The sequence below is a fragment of the Panthera pardus genome, unplaced genomic scaffold (genome assembly GCF_024362965.1).
Source record: "Panthera pardus isolate Hobbes unplaced genomic scaffold, ASM2436296v1 HiC_scaffold_13, whole genome shotgun sequence".
NCBI classification, from domain to species: Eukaryota; Metazoa; Chordata; class Mammalia; order Carnivora; family Felidae; genus Panthera; species Panthera pardus.
The window spans coordinates 171,399,884-171,427,729 of NW_026526688.1; the positions used below are offsets into that span (position 1 = coordinate 171,399,884).

At 35.1% G+C, this 27,846-nt stretch overlaps 1 protein-coding gene across 10 annotated transcripts in view; it reads right to left on the reverse strand.

The window, feature by feature from the left end:
• The window catches only part of N4BP2 (NEDD4 binding protein 2), a 76,148-nt gene that overhangs the window by 41,577 nt on the left and 6,725 nt on the right, over positions 1–27,846 (reverse strand). For 7 of the 10 annotated variants that reach the window (XM_019413738.2, XM_019413762.2, XM_053901617.1 and 4 more), the window contains 6 exons: positions 20,099–20,181; positions 18,064–18,406; positions 13,083–14,223; positions 12,377–12,501; positions 5,157–5,245; positions 36–112 (listed from right to left, as the gene is read on the reverse strand). In XM_019413738.2, the coding sequence (XP_019269283.2) occupies positions 36–112; positions 5,157–5,245; positions 12,377–12,501; positions 13,083–14,223; positions 18,064–18,292 (1,661 nt within the window). In that variant the 5' untranslated portion in view covers positions 18,293–18,406; positions 20,099–20,181. Of the gene's footprint in view, positions 1–35; positions 113–5,156; positions 5,246–12,376; positions 12,502–13,082; positions 14,224–15,572; positions 15,666–18,063; positions 18,407–20,098; positions 20,182–27,846 lie in introns of those variants that run through there. The other 3 variants (XM_019413772.2, XM_019413797.2, XM_019413788.2) reach the window with 3 other exon arrangements.

The following is a 27,846-nucleotide window of genomic DNA, read 5'->3' on the forward strand; positions in this document are numbered from 1 at the left end:
AATTAAAAACGTGTTAGATGGTCTCTACATTTTACCTTGCAAGTTCCTTTGGTTTGAACTTCCACCATGTGTCCGGTTCCCGGAAAAGAACTTTATATTTATGTTTTTGAGACTATGTACAAAAAAGACAAATGTATTTAAAAATAATTACTTCCATGAAATTAAAGGAATTGTTTCCAAATTCATAGCATGTTAACTGAAAGAACCTAAAGATTATCTAATTGTGACGGGTTTGTTAAATCGGCAAAATGCACAATCTCATTGACCCAGCAATTAACTTCCAGAAATTTATGCTACTAATAAATTATTATATGACTGCAAATACACACACACACACACACACACACACACACACCCCTAAGATATCCAGTTCATTATTATTTGTAATAGCAAAAGGAGACAACACAGTGACTATTAATGTGCAACTGACTAAATAAATGAAGGTACAACCATACAATGAAAATACTTACAGAAATTTTGAAAGTTCTATATGTGTTAAAAAGAAAAGGCCCCAATATAAACTGTTAAGAAAGATACAGAATTTTCACTTGGGTAAAAAAGAATTAATCACACATTTTTACACAATATAGAAAACTTCTGGAAAGATTCTAAAAAATACTATTAAAGACTTTTTGGCACTCTTTTTTATAATTTGAATATTTATCATACATGCATTACTTTTATAATTTTGAAGCTATTTCAAATAATAGCTCATTCAATTTTTCAAAACTCTAATAGGACTATTATCTAAAAGCTATGCCCTACACTTCTGCACTAGATCCTATCTCCTCTCTCCACCTCAAGAATAACCAAGTTCAGCAATTCTCCCCTCTGAGTTATCATCAATTTTTCCCTCCATCTTGAATCAATCTTATCACATTCAATTATTTCTCCCATTTTACTCTTAATCCCCTTTCCTCTGCCAGCTCCCCATTTTCCTGCTTCCCTTTGCAGGAAAATGCCTTCAAAAGAATTACTACACTCTATCTTCAATTCCTCTCATCACTTCTCTTAAACCCACTCCAATTGGCTACTCCACTGAAACTGCCCATCAAGACCACAAATTACCTCCACATTGAAAAATGCTACAGTTAATTCTCAGTCCTCTCCTACTTGACTCTCAGCAGCATTTATCACAGCTCACCACTTCTTTCTCCTGACACTTTGTTCCTGCATACTTGCTTTTCCTCCAGCTCCACTAAAATGTGTCCTCAGTCTTTTTTGCTAGTCCTTCTTTTCCACCCACAACTCTTCCCACAGTGGAATGCTTAGTCCTTGACTTAGTCCTTGGTCCTCTATTCTTAATCTATACTCACTTCTTTAGTAATATCATCCCATTCCTTGGCTTTGAATATCACCCATATGTTAATGACTCTAATACCTATTTTTAGCTCAGAATTCACTCCTGACCTCTGGACTCGTAGATCCAGCTACCTATTCACCAAACTTCACATATTCAAACCTAAACTTTTGAAATCCATTACTCCAAAACTATTCTATCTAAACCCTTCGCCATCATTCTCAGCTCATGGCAACCTCCAACTACACAGGCCAAAAACCAACCCTAATGTCACACTGAATTCACATCCATATCAATCCAACAAGAAATTCAGTTGGTTTTACTTTCAAAAATATATCCAGAATCTAATCACTACTCATTATCACTTTCACTGCCACCATGTTGGTCTAAGCTATATGATCTCTTACATTAATTACAACTACAGCCCTCTAACTAGTCTCTCTGCTTCCATGCTTGCCACTCCAGCCCCAACCCCAAGTCTATTCTCAGCACTGGGCTACAGCAATCCTGTTAACTGTCATGGATCACGTCACTACTCTGCTTAAAACCTGGTTATGGACTGAATGTTTGTGTCCCTTCAAACCTCACTCACCCCATGTGACTATATTTGGAGATAGGGCATTTATGGAAGTAATCAAGATTAAATGAGGATATCAGGGTAAGGCTCTGATCTGATAGGATTAGTATGCATACAAGAAGATACACCAAAGAACTCACTATATACAATAAGAGAACATGCAAGAAGGCAGCCATGTGCAAGCCCAGAAAACAACTCTCACCCAGAGAACTATGCCATATCTTGACCTGGGATTTTTAGCCTCCAGAACTGTGAAAAAAAAGCAAACAAACTACTTTTGTTGTTTCAGACACCCAATCGTGGTATCTTATTATGACAGCCTGAGCAGATTAACACATCTTCCATGTCACTCACGGTAAAATCTAAAATTCTTACAGTGATCTATGAGCCCTTATATAATCTGCCCTACCATCTCCACAACCACCATTACATCTCTGACCTCATCTCCCACTACTGATCCCCTCCCCCTCAGTTTTATGACAAGATGCCAAAAGTACTCACTGCTATTTTCTGCCATTCTGACAGAAAAGTCCCAAAATCAACCAAGACACCACAGTAGGAAGTGACATAATACCCTGTAATGACTCTATTCACTTCTATCTCCTCACCTCAATACCAAATTTCATACACTTTATTCAGGGCCTGGCAACAGCCCTGGTCTCTAATGACCTAAAGGAGTGTCATATAGCTCTCAGGATCAAATTAATTTTAAATGCATACACACAGCGAGAAAAAAAGAGACTGAATTTAAAGACTTCTTCAACTCCCATATCAATAGGTAAATCTTAATGATGTTACATTACTTGGGATGATTCTGATTTACGTTAAGCTATATGATAACTCACAAGGGAAACTACATATGTATATGTGTATACATATATACACAAAACTACATATATACACGTATATATATGTTATATATATATATATATTTAACTACATATATGTACATATAACCACATATATATATATATATATATATATACACACATATATACGTAGAACAAAGTAATAAGTTTTGCCAGATGCCACTAAGCATACCTGACTGCTCGCTACTTATTCAACTCACTACTTAACTACTTTTGTAAATGACAGCCAAGATAGTATTAGACTGTTATCTCCAATCTACTCCACTCCCCCACAGCTCTCATTATCTTGTTACCAAAAGAAGCAAAAAGGGATCCTCCTTCTCTACAGTAATTCCTATAACTACTTCTTTTTGAAGAAAAAATGAATTTGGCATTCTATGATAAGCAGCAGTCACTTATACTTTTTTAATTTTTTTTTAATGTTTATTTGTTTTTGAGAGAGAGAAAGAGTGCAAGCAGGGGAACGGCAGAGAGAGAAGGAGACACAGAATCCAAAGCAGGCTCCAAGCTCTGAGCTGTTAGCACAGAGCCTGATTCAGGGCTCAAACTGACAAACTGCAAGATCATGACCTGAGCAGAAGTTGGAAGTTAAACCAACTGAGCTACCCCAGCGCCCCTTGTCATTCATACTTCTAAGTAGAGTTGGGAATAGCCAAGGAATCAATAATGGAAAAACAGCTTTATAATTTCAATTATTATATAAGAAAAAAGAGAAAGAAAAATATTATGGAAGTCTGAAGGCTAAATGAAAACCAGTAACTCAGTAATGCAGAGCCTTCTTTATTTTCTATGTAGGAAAATGAAGTGTTAAAGAACTTTCTAAGATGATAGCAGGAAGCTAAGGAAAACATACAGAGAAGTAAGGGTAAGGGGGAAAGCATTTCCCATGATAAATACGTTAGACTAGAAATTAGGAATTCCTGAGGCCAGAAAGCAAACTGAATTTCAACTTCCAATGGACTAAAATTGAGTCTTTGTTCCCTCTACTGCCCCTGCACAGAAGTAAAATCTCATTTGCTCTCAAATGACATTAATTTTCTTCAGAAAATGAAGAGTCACACCTTCAAAATAGTACAAGTGCACTAAACACAGCAAAGGAGGCAGAGGCTGGACGTGCTGAGAACACAAAAGAAGCAGCACAACATTCATTAACTGAAGAAACATAAAGTGAGCTTTAAAGTGCCAGACGTGCTAATATTGAGGGAGTAAAATAAAGAATACCCCATAATCACAAAAGCTTCGTTCATTCATCATTTTAAGCCAACAAATACATATTTACTATATGCCAAACCCAGTGCTATATCCTAGAGAGTCAACGATGAATAAAACAGACCTACCTGCAAGAATATATAGATGGCTTAAGAGCCAAATTCGGCCCATTAGCCAGTATTTGTACAGCCTAGGAGCTAAGGATAGTTTTGTTTTGTTTACATTTATTTATTTTTGAGAGACAGAGTGTGAGCAGGGGAGGGGCAGAGAGAGAGAGGGAGACACAGAATCAGAAGCAGGCTCCAGGTTCCAAGCTGTCAGCACAGAGCCCAACGCGGGGCTCAAACCCATGAACTGTGAGATCATGACTGAGCCGAAGTCGGATGCTTAACCGACTGAGCCACCCAGGTGCCCCAATTTTTATATCTTTAAAGGATCATTTGAAAAGAAAAGAAAAAAAAAGAATATACGACAGAGACTGTATGTGGCTCACAAAACCTAAAATATTTACCATCTGGCGCTTTATAGAAAAAAGTTAGCCAACCCAATGACCTACTGATAAGAGCAGTGTGCTTAAGGCTATCACAAAAGTAAGCCAGGATGCCAGGAAAGCAGAAAGAGTACTCTATTCAGCTTTTTAGTAAGTTAATGAATGCTAACTTCCTGAAAAAGGTGACATCAAAGCTTGGAAAAAAAAAAAAAAAGAATATGGCAAATTTGGAGAACTGAAAATAGTTGAATTTATAAAATTCTGAATTTATCCGAAGAGCAAACTTTCAAAAGAAATTTAAGGACTAACAAAGGACCACCAACTTTGATTCTGCCAAGTAATAGCAATAAGGAAAAAAGATTTTGTGTGTATACACACGTGCGCGCACACACACACACACACACACCTAAATTATAATTATGCATATGTACACAAACATAAAATTATAATTTAATACCACTACCTTTTCATAAAAGACATCAAAAACAAAAACTATCTCAGAGTTTAAAAACTGAATCTCAGAATTTGAAAACTGAATAAATTCAGTTTTACGCAAAAATGATTCCTATTTTTCTCATTTTGCTTAAGTACACAGAAAGCTCAGTTATAGACAGTCCAAGGGCTGTTTGCTTGAGATTCACTTGTGTAATTAACATCCCCCAATAATTTCAAACTTACTACTACTGACTTATGATAATTTATGATACAAACCAAAGAAACATATGGCTTCATTTCCCATGCCTGTAGGTTTGTATTGTCTATTATTATAGGAGACACCTTCTTCTCAAATGCTTCTTTTGCTGAAAAACACAAACAGAAAATGAAAAATCACTTTTTATAACAGTATTAAGTATTCTCTTGAAATTCTGAAATCTGACCTTGTTTTCATAATTTGAAAATCATGGATATGTGCTAATTTTACTCACAACTCAACTTCTAAATATCACTTTTGAGTATATAAAAATTAAAGTACAGATAAGTGTTGGATAATAAATACTAAAGTTATAATCAGAATATTTTTTAAAAAACTGACCTAAGTTTTATGTGTGTTACATGTATAAACAGCATATATGGGGGAAAAGCTATCCTTAATATCATCCTAAAAGCAACATTGTATCTTGGATAAGATTCTAGAAGGAATAAGAACTTTAGTAGAAAAACTAATATCAAAATAAAGCCTAGAGTTTAGTTAACGATAATGTACCTCTGTTGGGGCGCCTGGGTGGCTCAGTTGGGTAAAGAACGGACTCTTGATATCAGCTCAGGTTGATCTCAAGGTTTATGAGATCGAGCCCCATGTCAGGCTCTGCACTGCACTGATAGTACAGCCTGCTTGGCATTCTCTCTCTCCCTCTCTCTCTGTCCCTCCCCTGCTTGTGTGCTTTCTCTCTCTCTCAAAATAAATACATAAACATTTAAAAGTAATAACAATAATAATAATAATAATAATAATAATAATAATGTACCATTGTTAATCTCTTAGTCTTGACAAAGGTACCATGGTTATATAAAATGTTAACAGAAGAGGCAAATGGGGGAGGAGTATACAGAAACTCTATACTGCCTTTGCAACCTTTCCATAAATCAAAAATTATTCCAAACATGAGTTTTAAAACAAACAAGCATAATATATAAACAAAAAAACACACACAAAGATGTAATGATTTGAAATAAAGAAAACATTATTAAACACTGTATAAGAGATTTTCTTATAAAACTACCTTTTTCCCCCAGGAATTAGACCTATTCAGGAAATTAATGATGAAGCACAATAAGTACGCCTTACGAGGAAATTAGCTGAAAGTTTTATTTTTTTTTTAATGTTTATTTATTTTTGAGAGAGAGAGAGCGTGCACACGTGCGTGCGTGCGTGTGAGCATGAGCAGGGGAGGGGCAGTGAGAAAGGGAGACACAGAATCTGAAGCAGGCTCCAGGTCCGGAGGGCTTGTCAGCGCACAGCCCAATACAGGCTCAAAGCAGGGTTCAAACTCAAAAACCAGGAGAGCATGACCTGAGCCGAAGTCAGAAGCTTAACTGACTGAGCCACCCAGGTGCCCCTATTTGGAAGTTTTAAAAGTTTCATGTACTCTCTTACAACTCAGTAATAAAAAGGCAAATAATCCAATTTAAAAATAACAAAAGACTAAGGAGCTAGAAAAAGAAGACAAACAAAACCCAAACCCAGCAAAAGGAAAGAAATAATAAAGATTAGAACAGAAATAAATGATATAGAAACTAAAAAGACAATGGAAGAAATCAATGAAACCAGAAGCTGATTCTTAGAAAAGATCAACAGAACTGACAAACCTCTAGCCAGACTTATTAAAAAAAGAGGACCCAAATAAACAAAATCACTAATGAAAGAGGAGATAAAACAACCAACACCACAGAAATACAAATAATGGTAACAGAATATTATGAAAACCTATATGCCAACAAACTGCACAACTTAGAGAAAATGAATAAATTCCTAGAAACGTATAACTACCAAAACTAAAGCAGGAAGAAATAGAAATTTTGAACACACCAACTACCACCAATGAAATTGAATCACTAATCAAAAAACTCCCAAAAAACAAAAGTCCAGGACCAGATGGCTTCACAAGCAAATTCTACCAAACATTTAAAGAAGAGTTAATACCTATTCTTCTCAAACTATTCCAAAAAAATAGCTGAAGGAAAACTTCCAAATTCATTCTATGAGGCCAGCATTACCCTCATACAAAACAAGATAAACAGCACAAAAAGAGAGAGACAGAGAAAGAACACTACAGGCCATGAATATAAACGTAAAAATACAGATGTAAGAATCCTCAACAAAATATTAGCAAGCCAAATCCAACAATACATTTAAAAAATCATGCACCACGATCAAACAGAATCTATTCCTGGGTTGCCAGGGTGGTTCAATATTTGCAAAACAATCATGACATATCACATCAATAAGAGAAAGGATAAAAATCATAGGATCATTTCAACAGATGCAGAAAAAGCATTTGACAAAGTATGACATCCATTCCTGATAAAAACTCTCTACAAAGTAGGTCTAGAGGGAACATACCTCATCATAATAAAGGCCGTATTTGAAAAACCCACAGCCAATATCATACTCAATGCTAAAAAATTGAGAGCTTTTGCCCTAAGATCAGTAACAAGACAAGGAGGTCAACTCTCATGACTTTTATTCAACATAGTGCTGAAAGTCCTAGACACAGTAATTAGTCAACATAAAGAAATAAAAGACATCCACATTGATAAGGAAAAAGTAAAACTCTCACTATCTGCAGATGACATGAGATACTATATGTAGAAAATCCTGAAGACTTCACCAAAAAACTACTAGAACTGATCAATTAATTCAGTAAAATTGTAGGAAACAAAATCAGTGTACAGAAAGCGGATGCATTCCTATACACTGATAATGAAGCAGCAGAAAGTGAAATTAAGAAAACAGTCCTATTTACAATTGCACCAAAAACAATAAAATATCTAGGAATAAACAACCAAAGAGTTGTGAAAGACCTGTACTTTGAAAACTATAAAACTGATGAAAGAATTGAAGACAACACAAACAAATGGGAAGATATTCCATGCTCGTGGGTTGGAAGGAAAACATTGTTAAAATGTCCATACTACCCAAAGCAATTTACACATTTAATGCAATCCCTACCAAAATACTAACAGTATTTTTCACAGAACTAGAACAAAAAAGAAAAAAAAATACTAAAATTTGCATGGAACCACAAAAGACGAACAGCCAAAGCAATCTTGAAAAATAAAACCGGAGGTATCACAATTTTAGATTTTAAGTTCTTTTACAAAGCAGTAGTAATTAAAATCACATGGCTCTAGCATAAAAAGAAACACATAGATCAAATGAACAGAATAGAAAACCCAGAAATAAACCTATAATTATATGGTCAATTAATATTCAACAAAGGAGGAATGAATATGTCATGGGAAAAAAACAGTCTCTTCAACAAATGGTGTTGGAAAAACTGGACAGCTTCATGCAAAAGAATGAAACTGGGCCACTTTCTTTCACCATCCCCAAAAACAAACTCAAAATGGATTAAAGACCTAATTGTGAGACCTGAAACCATAAAAATCCTGAAGCAGGACATAGGCAATAATTTCTCTGTCATCCACTATAGCAACATTTTTCTAGTTATGTCTCCTGAAGCAAATTAAAAGCAAAAATAAACTACTGGGATTGCATCAAAATAAAAGGTGTCTGAACAGCAAAGGAAACAATCAACAAAACTAAAAGGCAACCTATTGAATGGGAAAAGATATTTGCAAATGATTTATCTGATAAAGGGCTAGTATCCACAATATATAAAGAATTTATACAATTCAACACCCAAAACACAAATAATACAATTAAAAAATGGGCAGGAGGGGGCGCCTGGGTGGCGCAGTCGGTTAAGCGTCCGACTTCAGCCAGGTCACGATCTCGCGGTCCGTGAGTTCGAGCCCCGCGTCGGGCTCTGGGCTGATGGCTCGGAGCCTGGAGCCTGTTTCCGATTCTGTGTCTCCCTCTCTCTCTGCCCCTCCCCTGTTCATGCTCTGTCTCTCTCTGTCCCAAAAATAAATAAAAAACGTTGAAAAAAAAATTTAAAAAAAAAAAATAAATAAAAAATAAAAATAAAAAATAAAAAATGGGCAGGAGATATGAATAGACATTTCTCCAAAGAAGACATACAGATGGGCAATGGACACATGAAATGATGTTCAACATCACTCATCATCAGGGAAATGCAAATCAAAACTACAATGAGGTATCACCTCACACCTGTCAGAATGACTAAAATCAAAAACACAAGAAACAACAAGTGTTGGCAAGGATGTGGAGATAAAGGTGACACACATACACATACACATACATACACACACACGCACGCATACACATATGAAAAATGTTATACATTATATATACATATATCATATATACACACACATAGGATATTATTCAGCCATAAAAAATAATGAAATCTTGCCATTTTGCAACAACATGGATAGAGCTAGGGAGTGTAATGCTAAGTGAAATAATTCAGAGAGATAAACACCATGTGATCTCACTTATATATGGAATTTATAAAACAAAACAAACAAGGGAAAAAAATAAAAGAGAGAGAGATAAACCAAGGAACAGACTCTTCACTATACAGAACAAAGTTACCAGAGGGGGGGATAGGTGGGAAGATGGGTGAAATAGATGATGGGGATTAAAGAGTACACTTATGATGAAAAAAATAATAATTTTTTTAATTTTTTTAATGTTTATTTATTTTTGAGAGAGAGTGCAAGTTGGGGAGGGGCAGAGAGAGACACACACAGAATCAGAAGCAGGCTCCAGACTCTGAACTGTCAGCACAGAGCCTGACACGGGACTTGAACTCATAAACCACAAGATCATGACCTGAGCCCAAGTCAGACGCTTAACCGACTGAGCCACCCAGGTGCCCCAATAAAAAAATAATTTTTTAAAAAACAACACAAGATACTTAGGAAAAAATGCATTTTTTTCAAGGAAATTTTTTCCCATTTATTTTTTAAGGGAAAAATTGTACCTGAATATAATTAATGTATTGAAAATCTTTTAATTACACCTTCAGGGGAAAAAAAAATTAAACAGACAACTTTCCAAAGAAGATAAACTAATGGGCAAAAGGACACACCAAAGAATGCTCAACAGCCTCAATCACCAGGAAAATGCAATCAAAACCACAATGAGCTGGGGCGCCTGGGTGGCTCAGTCGGTTGGGTGTCCAACTTCGGCTCAGGTCATGATCTCGCAGTCTGTGAGTTCGAGCCCCAGGTCAGGCTCTGTGCTGACAACTCAGAGCCTGGAGCCTGTTTCAGATTCTGTGTCTCCCTCTCTCTCTCTCTCTGACCTTCCCCCATTCATGCTCTGTCTCTCTCTGTCTCAAAAATAAATAAATGTAAAAAAAAATTTAAAAAAACTTAAAAAAACCACAATGAGCTACCACTTCACATCCACCAGGATAGTTATAATCAAAAAGACAGACAATAACAACTATTGGTGGCAATATGGAGAAGTTGGGACCCTCATAAACTCCTAGCAGGATTGTAAAATGGTGCAGTTGCCTTGGAAAACCAGTTGGCAATTCCTAAATAGGTTAGACATAGACATACATGTTCATAGCAATATTATGCATAATAGGCAAAAGTGGAAACAATTCAAATGTTCACCAACTGATGAATGAATAAATAAAATGTGGCATATCAATAAACTGGAGTATTATTCAGCCATATAAAGGAATGAATTACTGACACATGCTACAACATGAACCTTGAAAATATTATACTAAGTGAAAAGAAGGCTTTCTTTCACAAAAGACCACATATTATAGGATTCCGTTTATTTATTTATTAGAATTTGATATCTTTAATCTCTTTTATTTTTTTGTATTTTTTAAATATAATTTATTGTCAAATTGGCTTATATGATTCCACTAAATGAAATGCCCAGAATAGGCAAACCTAGAGACAGAAAGTAAATTAGTGGTTGCCTAGGGCTGGGAGAGATTGGGGAGAAATGAGGAGTGAATATTAAGGGTGTAGGATATTTTGGGGGTGATAAAAATGTTCTAAAAGTGTAGTGATGGTTGTAGAACTCTGAATATGCTTAAAACCATGTGATTACTATCCCAATAAAGCTGTTTAACATAGAGTTCTGCCTACTGAGGCTCGGTGGGTCAGTCAGTCAAGCGTCCCGACTTCAACTCAGATCACGATCTCACAGTTCATGACTTCTGTGCTGACATCTCAGAGCTGGGAGACTGCTTCAGATTCTGTGTCTCCCTCTCTCTGCCCCTTGCCTGCTCTCTCTCTCAAAAGTAAATAAACATTAAGAAAATTTTTTAATAAATAAGAGAGTTCTGCCTATTAATTTAATATTATTATTGCTAGGACTATTACAGTAGTAAGGGCATGTTCAACTGCTGCTCGGCCCTTCTTTCTCATTTAACCTTAACAACAATCATGAAGGTTAAGTATTATTAAGCCCTTTTACAGCTGAAGACAATAGGCCTTGGAGAGTGTAGATAACTTGTAAAACATCACATAGCTAGCAACTGCCATATCCAAGACTATTCACCACATCATATTGTTTTCTTTATTTTTTGTTGTGTTAGTATTTTCACATTCCTGAGTTCTCACTTTAATATTCAGTTCAAGAAAAAAACACAGAAAAATTTAATGTCTTCAGATGGCAAATTCAAGAATCACTTATACAGTGCATTTACCATAAAATAAAGGTGAAAATATTGTCGATGTGTATTACAAATTCTTCATATGAAATTCAAACTATTCATAACATAAAATATAACATTTCATGATAAAACTGTCTTCAGTGAACAGACAGTTGCACTAATAAAAATAGTAAGGTTTTATCTCTGACTTCTCTACAAATTCAGTTTGAGGAGAGCCACTTTTACTCTCACACTGCCTCCCTTAACAAGTAAATCAATCTAGGAAAAAGTAGCAGTTAACAACACCAATCCATTTCAGGAAACAGGAACCAGAGCATAGGAGACAACTGGAACCATCTTGAGCTCTTCTGAGACCCATATAGAAAATCTGGTACACTTGTGACAAGATTCCCATTCATTAAATAAAACTTAAACATGTCATGCAATGTTCTAAGCATTTTACAAAAACTAACTCCTTTAATCCTCATAACACCTCTGTGAGATATGATGACCTCCTTCACTTCTTACTATGTAACATAACAATTATTATAATTTTACATATTATATATAGTTGAATAATTCACTTTATTTTTTAAGTTTAATTAAAAACTTTAATTAAAGGGAATCATAACTTCCTAAAAATTATATATCTATCAAAATACAAATACTTTATATTGCTCTTAATATTACCCAGAATCTAATGTCTATTCTTACCACGATTCTGGTTCCATTCATGTGCTTCTCCTAAGTATTTTACATCAAACTGGTACTGTCCATTTATGTAAAAATAATCATCAGTACTAAGAATGACTCCACTAGGATTATCCTCTTGCAAAGTCCTGTGAATGATAAATGGAATTGTTTTCATTAATTTTTCTTCTAAATTCTCTCTCCTAATTTTCACAAGGTCATAATCCAAATAAAGAACTCAAGCATGGTTATTTAAAAGTGAGAATATAATAATATTCAAACAAATCACATTGGAAATGCTCTAAGCAGAAGATTGACTCCCAAGAAAACTGACCTAAAACAAACCTATTTTGTTCCTTGAATTCAAAACCAATTATGGCTTTTTAACTCTATAATCAAAGTTGAACTTATTTTTCTCCTACCCAAATTAGTTCTCTTCCATAAAGCTATTTCTACTGACTTCAAAAGCTCACAATCTTGAAACCATCTTTAAATTTTTCTTCTATTCTGTCTCCCAAAATGACATGCTAAGATAAAATAAAAAACTCCTGGAGAAAAGAGTGCTGCTATCAGCCACAAAGTAAGAAAAAATTAGTGAAAAGAAAATATTTCAGTGGTTACTAAACATATCTATTAAGCAAAAGCATTTCACATATTCATATTCTCTATCTGTTATAAATGCTCAGGTTCATGCATCATACTTTTTTAAAAACTCAATTAAACCTCATACCTTGCCAAAAAAGATTTTCCTGATCCTGGAAGCCCTCTGAGAAGAACAAGAACTAGTCCAACATAAGATGATGTCTTCTTTCTTACAACCTGAGAAACTGGGGTTTCTTGTACTTGATAAGCACTTGCTCCCTCTTTATTTCTCCATACCTTTGTCGGGGAAGTGTGCGAAATAACCGGAGGGGGAAAAGTGTAGTTGACAGGTCTCCAGTGTGTAGCGGTGGTTACGACAGGAGCTACAAAGCCATGGTTTCCTTGAAAGAGGTCAAAAGCAGGAATCATTGGATTCCACATTGGTGGAGGTGGAGGAGGAGGCAGCAGTAGAGGGAGAGGGGTAAGTACTGGGCAGTAATTCACATCTTTCCCCTTTGACGGCAGTTCAGTATGTTTGTGCGGTTTGAAATTGAACTCTTCGGAAGGTAGGAACATATCAGGGACAGAAGCAGATTTCTGATCCCCACCTGTGCCTAGTAAATCAAGCCCCAGATTTTGCACAGTAAGGCTTAAAGCCTGAGGTTCACTGTCATCCAAATCTACAGGGGCTTGAGAGAACGGAGTCTCAACATACTCAGTTTCTAAAAGCTCTTTAGGTCTTTGACCATGATTGCTACCACCCACCATACTGTCACTTGCTACATTTAAAGAACCACTGAGAAGAGAATCTTCCAATGCCAATGTGTCATCCTTTATAAAACTTTTGGACTCATCTGAAACAGAATGTGAAGTTACGGTGTTTGAACTTAATGCAGAGGCAGAATTCTCTACATTTTCACTGTTCAAATCCACATTTTCTGTAGAAAGAATGGAAGTCATGCTACTTGCATCTGAATTTACAAATGCACTTGGGTCACTAAAACTATTAACACTTTGCAAAGGCAAAAATGAGTATACTTGGTCATCAGAAGAGTTCAATTTCTCAAAAGCATTCTGTATTAAGGAATCCAAGTCTTCGGTTAGCTGCATGTCCAAAAATGAATCCATTTTTGAATCTTCACTCTCTTCTTCAGGAGGATACTTTTCCATTATTTCACGTCCCACAGCACTTACTTGGCTCTCAGAAGCAATGAAGCTTTTTGAAGATGATTCTTCTACCTTGGCATCAGAGGCAGATAATTCTAATAGACAATCCATTGCATTTTCAACTGTACAACAAGGACAACAATATAAATGTGTATTGAAAATAGTAAAATACAATTTGATTAAAATCCATGTAAAATTATACTTTTTGCACTGAATGGAATATAGAAATTTATAAATATTCAAGTAATTTTTTTATTTAATATTTTACTAATATACCAGTCTGTATTAGTGAAAGGTTTGAATGATGGAGTCATACAATGTTGTTACTTTCAGACAAGCTGTAATAAACTAGGCTAATAAATTACCATCAAGTAGAAGGTCTCTGATAAATGTGAATTAACAAAATATTTATAAATTGTATCTAAAGATATCTATAATTATATACATTACAGTTATTTATAAAGACCCTAAAACCAGTTAATTTATTCAATACTGAGCAACTGCATGTCCTTTTAAGTACAAAGTATTTTCAGTACTCTCCTGTAAATCTAATCTGTTTATATGGTTAATGCTATAAATTTCACTTAATACAAAAAATAAGTATCAGCATATACTATATATCGGACATACATTGTACAAAGATAAATAAGACATAGTTTTTACTACACTTAAGAGATTTTTGCAATCTAATGGAGGCAATTAAAGATAATCAAATTAGAAAACAATTATATTATAATATAGATTAAATAATGCACATTTTTAGTAATACACAAATGCTATAACAGCCTTATAAGAGCGTAAGGAAAGATTTCACGTAAGGTAATATGTGAACTGGGACTTGAAGATTAAAAAGAAACTTGTCAGACACAGGAAGGAAAGGCAAAGCTGGTCTTGAAAACACAAAGTATGTTTAAGGTATTAAGAGAAGTTAGTTGGAGTATGGGTATACAGTACTATGGTGGATAAAAGGAGACAAAACTGGAAAAGATCAAGTGAAATTGGGAAGAGTCTTGTATGTCAAGGTAAGAAATATCAATTTTATTTTCTAAAGAAACTATCTGTCACCACATTTGAACTAGGAGCTTTATATATATCACCGATATGAACCCTCAAATAATACTATGAGGGTTAGTATATCTAGCAAATAGATGAAGAAAATAAAGTTCAAAAAGTATATTAACTTGGCCCAAATCACACAGATACTAAGTGACAGAGCCAGGCCTAGTATGTCTGACTCCAATGCTGAGCTCTTTCCCTTATAACACAAATACAGAGCCTTTTGCTTATTTTTGTGCTTTGTCTTAAGGAAATATGAAAATGAAGCACAGCACAGTAGGTAACAGCTCTGGTCTGGAGTCAGAAAACCAACATTTAAATTCCTACTTGTTGGCTATGACCCTCGAACAAGTTACTTAACTTGCGTAAGCCTTGATTTTCTCATTTGCAATATGGGGATAATAAAAGTACCTACCTCATAGGGTTGTTGTGAGGATTAAATGAGATAATCCGTGAAAAAGTGCTGTGCATAAGGACTGGCACCTAGTAAGCACCCAATTAATGTTCCCTTAAGAAGAAAAACAAAGAGGGATTGGAGGGGCAAGCCCGGCAGAGAGACCAGTTAGGAGATTATAGCAATAGTACAAAGGTTAGAAGCCCTAAACATGAAGAAAAAAAAAAAAAAAAAAGAAAGAAAAGAAAAGAAAAAAAAAAAAAGGAAGAAAGCAAACACAAAAGGTATTTCTATGAAGAAAATGTACATGATAGAAAAACCACAAGATCAACCCAAAAAATTAATGTGTATATAATAAAAACACAGTATTATGTAAAAGTAAGTAAAAGATCAGGATATTTGTATCACGCAAGAGATACACAGGGTGTTGGAAAAATTAAAACAATGGTATAAAATAATAAAAACACATAAAAATTCACACAAGAATATAATAATTAATAAGCCATATGCAAAAATGTTCAATAATCCTGTTTATTTAAAGAAAAAACAAATTAAGACAAAGCAAAATTTTATTCCTATTAAAATCGTGAAGTCATACTACACAGTGCTGAAACAGCTGTGGTGAAACCACGGTACTTATACAGTCCTGGAGGGACGGCAACTGGGCACACCTCTTGTAGGCAAATTCAGCAGCACGTTTCCAAGAGCTGAAAACTGTTCTTACCTTGTGACATGAGGAAATAAAACGTTGGGACTAAGAAAAAAAGCCAAAAGAAGGGAAAGGCGATTTGTACCAAGATGTCCTGTGCTGTATTAATTATTCATGAAAAACTTAGTTACAATTAAATAAACTAGAGCACAACATTTCAGTGGAATATTTGAAGCTATTAAAAATAAGTATAAAGATCATAGCAACACTGAAAAAATGCTTGTTACGCTTAAAAAGCAAAATACACAATTTCATCAATGTTATCATTTCAAAATGCTCAAAATATCAGTATTTATGAACAAGATGTAGAGAAGATCCTTGAAAAGAGAAACATTTTTTGTTAGGATGTAAGGGCAATATATTTTTCTTGTAATTCCTCATTGCTTATGTTAGTGTATGTGAAACAAATAAATTTTAAACACATCAACATTAAGAAATAAATGTTGAAGTCACACATAAAACTCTATACACTGTCATTTCTGAGCATTATGCAGACTGCTGAAAACTGTTTTTCTGCATACATAACAGAATACTTAAGCTCACATCACAGACTGCATAAAGAATAAAAGTGAAGTTTATCATGCATTACCAAAACTTCCCCAATCCAGAATAATTTTATCTTATACTAATCATAGCCAATAGCAATACTGAGCATCAACATTTGAAGTACTAAAGTATTAAAGCAATATTTAATTTACTCATTCAGTCAACTTTGATAGTTTCTTGTCTGTCAACATACTTCTAAACAATTTATTACAAGTTATTAATAATAATACTATACTGAAGACTTGACCAAACAAACAAACAAACAAACCTCGGTTCTCACCAAAAGTCCTATGAAGTACATACTTTTATTTTTCTCATTAACAAATAAGAAAACAGAGCCAGAGAGGTTAGTGGCAGAGCTGGAAACCTAACCCAGATTTCCTGATTCCAAAGCCAATATTGTGAAGTACTACTCTATTAGCATCAACTCTTAATAAGCTCTCATTCCCACAATTACAATCTTTTCCCTCAGAAAACCTGGATGGCTCAGTTGGTTGTGTCTGACTCTTGATTTCAGCTCAGGTCATGATCCCAGGGTTGTGGGATCGAGCCCCACATCAGGCTCCCCTGCTTAAGATTCTCTCTCTCTTTCTCTCCCTCCCTCTCCCCCTCATCTCCTCCCTCCTCTCTCTAAAAAAATAAAAATATCTTTTCACTCAATAAATATTTACTGAGGTCCTAATATGAGTCATTAGCCATTTTAGGGGCTGGGGATACAGCAATAAAAATATTTTATGAGATCTGTCTTTATGGAGCTTACATCCTAAGACAGTGGTTTTCAGCTGGGGATGATTCTGCTCCCCAAGGGAAATATGACAATAGGTGGAGCCATTTTTAATTTGTCAAAAGGGCTGCTGAAGGTTGCTACTGGCATCTACAAAGTACAGGCCAGGGATGCTGCTAAACATCCTACTATGCACAGGAAAGCCACTCACAACAAAGAATTATCCAGTCCAAAATGTTGGTAGCTCCAACCTGTTCTAGAGGGAAGATAAAAAGAAATAAAACATAGAATATGGTATCTATACATACATCTTATATTTAGAACTATACGTATCTTGAAAGCAGAAAAAACTATGCTTTCTTCTTCCTCATATCCTTCACAATACCAAACTTAATAACTTGCCCATAGCAGATGCTCAATAAATTAACCAAAGAGAAAGAAGGCAATCATTTTTCTATATTACTGCTGGTCATGGCATAGTACATGAAGTCTTCTTACATGATGCAAAGGATTCAAACTAAACTTTTTCTCACCTTTGAAATCACATTCAGAAAGCATCAAATACACTACATCGGGATCCAGATCAGAAAACATCTCTGAGATACTGGTGAAGAGTTCTTCCTGATCAACTTTTGTCTCACACATGGAAGGAAGAGTAGTGGTTGGCTCCTCATGACTAGCAACACTGGATACGACAACTTCCTTAGAGCTTGCGGTCTTCCGAAAAGGATTTCCCCCAAGATTTTTCCTTCTCCTTGGCATTCTGACTTCCAAAACTAAAATGTTTCCCTTTTCTTATTTAAGATGTTTGATATTTAAGTCATACCTCAAAGAAAACACGGTTAAATATCTTGCACAATCCAGCAGTAATAGGACCTAAAATAGAAAGTAAGTAAAGACACTCAGACTATAAAATCAGAATGGTATCTTTATTTGACTCTAAGAAAGTACCATCAACTCTGGCAGCAAAGCCAAAAAGCAGTCAAACAACTTTTCTCTCCAAAATATTCAAGTTTTGCCAGGATTGAACATGTTAAAAATTTAAGATATTAACAAATATAATGTATCTTCACAACAGCGAGTATACTGTTTTAATTAGCATTTCATTTCAAAAAACAAAAAACAATATTCATAATGACAATGTCTACTGAACATCTACATTTGGATGTCTAATAGGCATCATCAACTTAACATGTCCAAAACTGAGCTCCTGATCACCTACTTCACACCTGCTCTTCTCAGTCTTTCCCATCTTAATTAATGCAACTCTATCCTTCCAATTGCTTGGGTCAAAAATCTTGTATTCCTAACTCTTCTCATCCCACATCCAAACTGTAAGCCAATTTTGTCAATACTACCCTCAAAATGCATCCAGAATATGACCTTTCCTCACTATCTCACCACTACCACAGCCTGTTGCCTAGATTACTTACAAAAGTCTCCAAACCAATCTCTTTGCTTCCATCCTTGCCCCTTCACAGTCTATTTATATTTAGCACAGCAATCAGAGTGACTCAGTTAAACCATTAAGTCAGATCATACATCTCTTCTGCTTAACTATTTACTGGCTTCCCATCTCATTCAGGGTAAAAGCCAGAACTCTTAAAATAGCCTATAACCCAGACACTGGTTACTTCAGTGCTGTCATCCCCAGACCTTGCTCAGTGCCACTCCAGCCACATTTTACCTCCTTGTTCTTCTTTAACCACACCAGCCATGCTCTTCCCAGGAACCTTTAGATTTGGTTCCCTCTACCTAAACTACTACTCTCTCAAGTATCTATCACATTTATTTCCTCACCACCTTCCTATCATTACTCAAATGTTACCTACTCAGGAAGTCAGTCCCAACAACACTTATCCTTTCCTAACTTGAATTTCCCCATAAGACTTAATCATCTTCTAACACAGTACATATTTCATTTCGGGTTTTTTTGTTTTCTTTTTTTATATTTACTACCCATACTCAAGTAAAGTGTAAGCTCCACAAGGGCAGGGACTCATTGATCTGAAGAACCCCAGATAGTCTATTTGCTCTCTTCACCTGGATGTATCTAATAGCCATTTCAAATTTAACATATGCAAAACTAAATGATATTTTCCCCCAAATCTGCTCTAACCATTTGATCTAGCTACTTTCATCATTTACTCGTATTCTGGTGTCCTAAATGTTCTTTCTGCTTCCAACTCTTGTCTCCTACAGTCTATTTTCAACACACCAGCCAGAATGATGTTCATACAGCAACATAAAACATACATACATACATGCATACATACGACACATAACAAGTCAGAATCAGGGCCTGCTCTAAATCTTCAAGTGGTTCACCATGCCACTCAGTAAAACCTAAGTTCTTACAGTGGCTCACCTCCCTGATGGCCTTTGATATATTCTTCCCCAAAATATTTGCATTGGTAATCTCACTCCTCCAAACCTTTATTCAAGTGTCAGTTAATGATTTCTTCTTTGATTACCCAATTTAAAATCATCTCCCCCAATCCCTCTGCCCCAATCAATCTCCCTTCCCTGACTTCCCACTGCCCATAATACCCATACTATAAAATTTACCTTTTAATTAAACTTATTGTGTCATAGTTCTCTCCATCTTCCAGAACGGCACTGTCAATATGGCAGCCACCAGCCACATGTGCCTATTTAAATTTAAATTAATTAAAATTAAATAAAATTACACCTTTATATATTAATAGCACATAAAGTAGAATTCAGAGGGGGAAAAAATTACCAGGGACAGAGAAGGGCCTTATATAATCATAAAGTTTCAGACCACCAAGGCAACCCTAAATGTATATGCACCAAACAACAGAGTCACTAAATAAGTGAAACAGAAACTGACAATTGAAATGAGACATGGACAAATCCACAATTACAGAAACTTCAAAAGCCCTCTCTCAACAATTGGTAGAATAACTAGACAGAAGATCATCTAGGATACAGAACACCAACGATACAGAACACAATTAACACTATCAATTAAGGATAATCAACATTTATAGAACACTCCATCCAACAGAATACATTATTTTCAAGTGCCCACTGAATATGTACCAAGATAGATCATAGCCTAGATTTTAAAACAAACCCCAACAAATTTAAAAGAACTGAAATCACACAACGGAATCAAGCTAGAAATCAATTAACAGAAAGATAACCAATACATCTCCAAACACTTGGAACCTAAGCAATATACTAAATAATCCATGGGCCACAGAGAAAGTCTCAAGAAAACTTTTTAAATACACTGAAATGAATGAAAATGAAAATATACCATATCAAAATTTGTAGGACACAGCTAAAGCAGCAATGGTGGACATTTATAGCAAATTTACAACCAAATGCATACAACATTACAAAAGAGGAAAAGTCTCAAATTGATCAATAACCTAAGCCCCCATCACAATTACCTAGAAAAAGAGCAAAACAAACCCAAACTCAAACCCAACAGAAGGAAAGGAATAATAAAAATAAGAGCAAAAATTAATGAAACTGAAAACAGAAAAGCAAAAGAGAAAAATAAGTGAAACAAACTGATAGTTTTTTTAAATTTATTTACTTATTTTAAGAGTGCACACACACACACACACACACACACACACACACACTCACACGGGGGGAGGGGCAGAGAGAGAGAGAGAGAGAGAGAGAGAAAGAGGAAGAGAGAGAGAGAGAGAGAGAGAGAATCTTAAGCCGGTTCTGCACTGTCAGCGCAGAACCTGAAATGGGGGCTCAAACTCACAAACCATGAGATCATGACCTGAGCCAAAACCAAGAATCAGACATTTAACAACTGAGCCACCAAGGTACCCCACAAATTGACAGTTCTTTAAAAAGATCTTTAAAAAATGACAAATCTCTAGCATGAGTAACAAAGAAGAAAAGAGAGAAGACACAAATTACCAATGTCAGGAATGTAAAAAGGGTATCACTACAGAACCCTGTATGCTGAAAGCTTTATATAAAACACTGATGAAAGAAATCAAAGATCTAAATAAATGGAAAGACATAGCATGTTCATGGACTAGAAGACTGAACATAGTAAAGATGTCAATTCTCCCCAAATTGAGATACAGAATTCCTACCAAAACCCCAGCAAGATTTTTTGTGGATAAGGACAAGATTATTCTACAATTAAATGGGAAAGACAAAGGAACTAGAATAGCTAAAACAATTCTGAAAGAGAAGAATCAATCAACTGAACTTCAAGATTTGTTATATCACTACACTAATCAAGCCTGTATGGTATCAGTGGAGGGACAGACATGTAGATATGAAAACAGAATATAGAGCTGGAAACAGAAGAGAGAACCCAGAAATACACCAACATAAATATGCCCAACTAACTTTTAACGAAAGTACAAATGACAATTTAATGGAGAAAAGATAGTCTGTTCCAACAAATGAAACTGCAGCCAGTGGACATCCACAGATAAAAAAAAAAAAAAAACTTTGACCTAAGTCTCACACTTCACAGAAAAATTAACTCAAAATGGATCAAGAACTGAAATCCATAAAACTATAAACATTTTAGAAAAAAAAAAAAAAAAAAAAAACAGGAGAAAATCTCCATGACCTAGAGCTAAACAGAAACACCAAAAGCATGACCCATAGGAAAAACTGGTAAACTGTACTTCATCAAAATTAAAAAGTTTTGCTCCGTGAAAGACCGTGTTAAGAAGATGAAAAGACAAGCTACAGATTGGAGAAAATATTTGCATACCATGTATCCAACAAAAGATTAACATCTGAAATATATAAAGAACTTATCAAACTCCACAATAAAAAACAATTCAACTAGAAAATGGGCAAAAAGCGTAACACCAAAAGGATGTACAAATGGCAAATAGGCACATAAAAGATGTTCAACACCTTGAGGCATTAGGTAAATACAAATTAAAACTACATACAAGGAGATATTACTTACACATCTATCAAACTGGCTAACATAAAAACTAATGACAACACCACATGCTGGCAAGGATACAGAGAAACTGGATGGCCCATACGCTCTGATGGGAATGTAAAATAGTACAGCCACAGTGGAAAACGGTTTGGTAGTTTCTTTAAAAACTAAACATGTGGGGCACCTGGGTGGCTCAGTTAGTCATGCCACCAATTCTTGATTTCGGTTTAGGTCATGATCTCTCAGTTTGTGAGATGGAGCCCCATGTTGGGCTCTGCACTGACAGCACGGAGCCTACTTGGGATTCTCTCTCTCCTCCTCCCTGTTCTTCCCCTGCTTGTGCATGTATGTGTGCACAACACCATACAACAATTCAGCAATTGCATTCCTGGGCATTTATCTAAGAGAAATGAAAAATTATGTTCACCCAAAAACCTGTACACAATGTTTATAGCAGCTCTATTCATTAAACCAAAAACTAGAAAACAATTCAGATGTCCTTCAATGGGTGAACAGTTAAACAAATTATGGTACTTCCATTCCATGAAATACTAGTCAGCAATAAAAAGGAACATACTAATGATATATAAAACAACCTAGATGAAATTCCAGACAGTTGTGCTGAGTGGAAAAAAGCCAATCCCCAAAGGCTATATATTGAATAATCTCATTAATGTAACATTTTTGAAATGACAAAATTACAGAAATAGATTAATGATTGCCAAAGGTTAAGGAAGGGATGGGAGGAAGGGGCAAGTGGGTGTGGCTATAAATGGGTAAGTTGAGAGATTCTTATAGTGATGGAAATATTCTGTACTAATGACAATATCTCGGTTGTGATACCATAATAAAGTTGTGCAAAGGTGTTTCATTGGGGGAACTGGGTAAAAGCACAGGAGACTTCTCTATATTATTTATCAGAACTTCATGTGAATCTACAATCTCAAAATAAAAAGTTTAATTTTGAAAAAAAGCATGTTAAATTAAAAATTCGTTTCCTCATATGAGTCACATTTCAAATGTCCAATTACTACATGTGGTTAATGACTATCATACTGGACAGCAGAAATAGTAAACTTTCCTATCAGTGTAGAAAGTTCTATTGGACAACACTGTTCAGGAATATAAGTTTCATGGAGCAAGTGAATATCCCATCTTAGGAAGATAAGAAACTTTATAAGCAAAAAAGTACAAAGAGGAAGTCTTAAAAGAAAAAAGTACTAACACATCTAGCCACATTAAATGTAAAATACCTATATATCAAAAACAAAATTAAGGAAAAACATGTATAACATACAGCAATGGTTTCCCATTTCTCTTCTTCCATTCTTTCATAAACAGGGTTTTGCCGCCACCATTTCTACAACTACACTAAAATTGCTCTATCTACCAACAATGCACAAGGGTTCCTTTTTCTCCACATCCTCGCCAACACTTGTTTCTTCTTGCATTTTTAATTTTGGCCATTCTAACAGGTGTAACGTGATATCTTGGGGCCCCTCGGTGGCTCAGTCAGTTAAGCATCCAACTTCAGCTCAGGTCATGATCTCATTGTTCGTGAGTTCAAGCCCCGCATCAGGCTTTCTGCTGTCAGCCAGAGCCTGCTTCCAATCCTGTCTCCCTCTCTCTCTGTCACTCTCCCACTCCCATGTGTACTTTCTCTCTCAAAAATAAACATGTTAAGAAAAAAACATGCGGTATCTCATTATTGTTTTAATTTGCATTTCCCCAATGATTAGTGATGTTGAGCATCTTTTCATTTGTCTGTTGCCCATCTGTATGTCTTCTTTAGAAAAATGTCTATTCAGGTCCTCTGCCCATTTTTTTTTCAAATGTTTATTTTTGAGAGAAAGAAAGAGACAGAGCACGAACAGGGAAGGGACAGAGAAAGGGAAACAGAATCCAAAACAGGCTCCATGCTTTGAGCTTTCAGCACAAAGCCTGACGCAGGGCTTAAACCCACACAACATGAAATCATGACCTGAGCCGAAGTCAACCGCTTAACTGACTGAGCCACCCAGGCAGCCCCTCTGCCCATTTTTAATCAGATTATTTGGGGTTTTTGGTATTGAGCTGTATGGAAGGTCCTCAAAAAATTAAAGATATAATTTCCATATGATCCAGTAATTCCACTATTGGGTACTATCCCAAAGAAAATGAGAATACTAATTCAAAAAGATTAGCATTATTTTCAACAGCCAAGATATGGAAGCAACTCAAGTGTCCACTGATAGATGATTAGATAAAGAGGATGTGGTATGTGTACATACACATACACAATGGAATATTATTCAGCCATAAAAATGAATGAAATTTTGCTACTTGCAACAACATGGATGAGCCCAGAAGGTATAATGCTAAGTAAAACAAGCCAATCAGAGAAAGACAAATATCATATTATTTCACACATATGTGGAACTTAACAAACAAAACGAATGAAGAAAGAAAAAAAAGACCAAAAAAAAGCCAGACTCTTAAATACACAGAACAAACTGGTGGTTGCCAGAGGGAAGGTGAGTAGGGGGACGGGTGAAATAAAGAGGATTAAGAGTATACTTATCTTAATGAGCACTGAGAAATACACAGAATTGTTAAATCATTATATTATATACCTGAAACTAATATAACATCACATGTTAATTATACTTGGAAAAAAATACAAAAATTTTAAAAAGGGAAAAAAAGAGTCTTAGAAATCTAAGCAACCAAAAGGTTCTGGTACATTCTCCCATATTCATTTCAACTACAAGCCATTCTAACTTACTAAAGTAAGTGAAAAGGAAGCCCAGTAAGGTTCTGATTTTCCACCTGATTTTGATTTATGTTGTACTTTTTATGTCAAATATTAACTTGTTTTCAAAAAAAATAAAATAAAATTGCTCTTATCTAAATCACCATTGACATACTTGTCAATGATAAAAGTCAATGATAAAAAGTCCAATTCAGCAGGAAGATGTAGTGATTCTAAGTTTGCATTCAGCTTATAAAACCGCTCCCTCTATAGCTATTAGAAAAAGGAGCACCCCCAACAAAAAGAAAAAAAAAGGAACAATAAGGACATAGAAGATTTGAGCCATGCACTATATAACTTAACTTAATATCTATACAACAATGGACCCAATAACCACAAAATATACTTTATTTTCAAATACATAAGCAATTATACTAGAAATGAATAACTAAAATATAACTAGAAAACACAATTGTTTCAAAATTAAGAACTACACTTCTACAGTTGAGTCAAAGAATTCCACTATGCTAATTAGTGAAATGTTAACATTAATTTAAAATAACTAATAACTAAAATTAATATTATTTAGAAAATATTTTAACCAAATAAAAATATATATCCAAGCTTCGTGAGATACAATTAAAATCATGCACAGTAAAAGATGCATACAAGCACATATGTTAGAAAAAAAAAAGAAAGGCTGAAAAACCAACCATCTAAGCATTTAATAAGCAGTTGGGGGAAAAAATAGTGAATCAAACCCAAAGAAACTAGAAAGGAAGTAACAAATAGCAAATACAAAATAGAAAACAAATACGCAGTAAAGGGGATCAAAAATGTCAAAACACAGTTCTTTCAAATTTAAACAATTTTTTTAAAAAAACACTGTTAAGAATGACACATCCCTGGAATGCCTGGGTGGCTCTGTTGGTTAAGCATCTGAGTTCCGCTCAGGTCATGATCTCATGGTTCCTGAGTTTGAGCCCCACATGGAGCTCTGGGCTCTGCACTGACAGTGCAGAGCCTGCTTGGGATTCTCTCTTTCTTTCTCTCCCCCTCCCCACCTGGAACTCTCTATCTCAAAATAAATTAAAAAAAATAATACATAAATAATGACAAATCCCTGGCATGATCAAAAAAGAGAAGGCACAAATAACCAGTATCAAAAATGAAAAAAGGGACATCATTATCTAGTCCACAGACATATTTTAAAAAGACAGATAACAAGATACCATAAATAATTTTATGCCAATACATTTTAAACTTCAAGTGAAATGCACATATTTTTTTAAATACACATCATACTATATCTGATATAACAAGATCTGACAGTCCTGTATCTATTAAAGAAATGGAATGACTTAAAACCTTCCCACAAAGAAAACCCTAGGTCTAGGTGGCTTCATAAGTAAATTCCACTAAATCATCTCTAATACCAATCTTAAACTCTTCTAGAGACTAGGAAAAAAACTTCCCAACGCATTTTATGAGGTCAACATAATCCAGATACCAAAACCTTACAAGGATATTACATGAAAAAAATTACAGGCCTATTTCACTCATGCAAATAGATGCAGGGGCACCTGGGTGGCTCAGTCAGTTAAGCGTCTGATTTCAGCTCAGGTCATGATCAGGTTCATGAGTTTGAGCCCTATGTCAGTCTCTATGTTCGAGCCCTATGTCAGCCCTATGACAGCTCAGAGAGCCTGGAGCCTGCTTCAGTCTCCCTCTCTCTCTGCCCCTCCTCTGTTTGTGCTCTCTCCCTCTCTCAAAAAATAAAACAAACATTAAAAAAAAAAAGTGTTTTTAATAAAGAAAAAGAAATTACATGCAAAATTCCTAAGCAAAGTATTTAAGTAATACATAAATTATGAGTGATATCATACAAAATATAAAAATTATATTATAAAAGTAATGTATCACACCTAACCTGAATTTATTTTTAGATTACAAAACTTGTTTTAATACTTTAAAATTAATCAATGCAATTCCTGACATTACCAAAATAAAGAAAAGTCATCTAATCAACTCAACGTATGCGGAAAAAATATTTGAAAAAAGTCAACATCCACTCATGATAAAAACTCTACACAAATTAGAAACTGCACGCATTTACAAAAAAAAACCCACAACTCATAATTATGAAATGCTGAAAGTTTACCTTCTGCAATCAAAAATAAGACAAGATGACTGCTATCATCATTTTTATTCTATAGTGCCACACTGTGCCAGAGGTCATAGCCAGTGCATTAAGACTTAAAAAGGAAATAAAAGTTGTAAGGATTAGAAAAAAAGAAATAGAACTATCATTATTCACAAACAATACAACTGAGTGTACAAATTATCTTTTGGGATACCCAGATAATTTAACAAGATTGCTGGACTGTATTTATCTACACAAGCAATTAGAAAATAAAAATTAAATCTGGGTGGCTGGGTGGCTCAGATGGTTAAGCCTCTGATTCTTGGTTACAGCTCAGGTCATTATCTCAACAGTTTCTCCAGTTCGAGCCCCATGCTGGGCTCTGCACTGGCAGCATGGAGCCTGCTCAGGATTCTCTCTCTCCATCTCTGCCCCTCCCCTACTTGTGCTGTCTCTTTTCCAAGTAAATAATAAACTTTAAAAAAAAATTAAAATTAAAAAAAGAAAATAAAAATTAAAGCTAA